Raw genomic sequence first — 1844 nt, 5'->3', positions numbered from 1 at the left:
TTACACGGAACGCAAACCAGATTGTTTTTTTGGCTTTCGGAAAGATCGAAGAGATATTGAGGTCCTTTGATTTCCTTGGAATTGTTCCGCCTGCTTGAGACCAATGTGCTTGCGGAATCGCACCATTTTCTGGCCATGGCTCAAAACCGAGGTTGTTTTCATGCCTTGGTCCAGGCACTTTTGAAAGCGGCATTTCCGGCAGTCACTCCGATTATACGGGTTTAGAGTACATCGCCGTCCAAAATGACACACGAACATGGGGTGAATATTCTTCTGCACCGATCTTCGAAAGAAAGCTCGGCAACTGTAACATGAACTAACTCCATAATTCAGATGAAAACTTTCAACTGAAGCAGTGCAAATGGAGCACCTTCGTTTCTCCATAACCGGGAGATCCTCACGATCATCGCTCGGATCCTGGAGAACGAAATGCATTGGCCGCTTGGCCGGCTTGTTCGCCTTCTTCGGCTGTGGCGGCCTTTGAGATCCTGGAACAACATCAGCTGTATCCAATTGAGAGTGGCAAGCGTTTCTCGGACCCGATGCTTGTGGGCAAGAACAATTTGCCTGAGAAGGGGACGAGCTTAAGATGTTCCTATAGGATGTGGCGAGGGTCTCGATAGTGCTTGACATCCGTTTCAAGCGCTCTCCATCCTCCAAGGTGTCATAGGGCAAATTGATTTCAATCCAAGTGTCATCCGCCACTTTTTGAACCACTTTCAAAGTTTGTGGCGAATGATTGGGTACATTTTCTGGTGAATGAGCAATCCTAGGCACAGGGCTACTTTCGAATGAGGGACCCGGGGGATCAAGAATAGAACTGGGTGTCAACTCTGACCGCAAAGACAATTGGATCGGTAAACTTTTGGGACGGCTGAGGTTAGGGGTTTCCTGAGGTAATGCCCCTGGTCCCATTGAGGTGAATGAGGAAGAACCAGGGCTTGGAGAAGGAAGAGTAGGAGGAAGATCCTTCATGGGAACAGCCAAGCGACTGGGGACAACATGTAAGATTTTGACTTCGTCACTGTCATCTTCATTGGATATGATGGCTTCATTCTGAGGCTGCTGAATGTAGAAGTTACTCAAAATTCTTGCTTTCCTGATAGGATAATGGTTCGAGCCGTTGTCTGCCAAGCTCATACTTATATATGACACTGCTTCTTTGACGAAGTGAAAGAAACTTACTAAAACGAGTCAAGAGAGTTCGCCAATTTCATGAGCAACATTCCTTTTTTTAACCTGAAGCGGTTTGCAAGGTTGAATAACGTTGAAAATTTTGCCAGCGTTAAGTATTCTGGCTTCAAGAAGCAGACTCATCAACGGCACTTTTTGTAACAAAACCTTATCCACAGACCCTCCCAAATCCACCAATTACGGCCAAGGTATTTGATACACATCTTTTTGCGTAAGATCGCAATGACCCATTTCAATGTTATTGCGCTCTGATCTCATCTAGGCAAGCCACCTCATCAGGCGAGTGACCAATGAAGTTGGCAGACAGGTTAGTAGACAGTAGAAAAGCCAGCCCATCTTACGAGATATGAAAATGAAGAATTACCTAGAGATTCAGGGATGACTGGAGTTTTGGACGGCAACCCACCATCAGATCACAACGACAGTCGATGTCTGAATAAAAGATAGAATGCTTGCAAAAATGTAGTTACATTAAGCATCTCCGAGTTTGCAGATGGAACTTATTTCCACGTACAATTGACTGTACATAGATTCGTAATAAAGAGCATGCTCCCTCTCTCTGATTTTTCTTTTTTGGGGAAGGTATAGAGAACGTCTATAGAGTACACAGTTTGGAAACGAGTTATCTTATCGCTATTCAGCAAAATCAT

At 44.8% G+C, this 1844-nt stretch overlaps 1 protein-coding gene across 1 annotated transcript; it reads right to left on the bottom strand.

The window, feature by feature from the left end:
* On the bottom strand, positions 1-1140 carry LOC131882461 (nuclear hormone receptor FTZ-F1 beta-like). The gene has a single exon (XM_059229608.1). It carries the CDS (start codon positions 1138-1140, stop codon positions 1-3), a length of 1140 nt encoding a protein of 379 aa, XP_059085591.1.
* Positions 1141-1844: the final 704 nt, after the last annotated feature.

Source organism: Tigriopus californicus, chromosome 6, assembly GCF_007210705.1.
Source record: "Tigriopus californicus strain San Diego chromosome 6, Tcal_SD_v2.1, whole genome shotgun sequence".
Lineage (NCBI taxonomy): Eukaryota > Metazoa > Arthropoda > Copepoda > Harpacticoida > Harpacticidae > Tigriopus > Tigriopus californicus.
The sequence above is the reverse complement of the archived record's forward strand: the minus strand, read 5'-3'. Positions and strand labels throughout refer to the sequence as shown.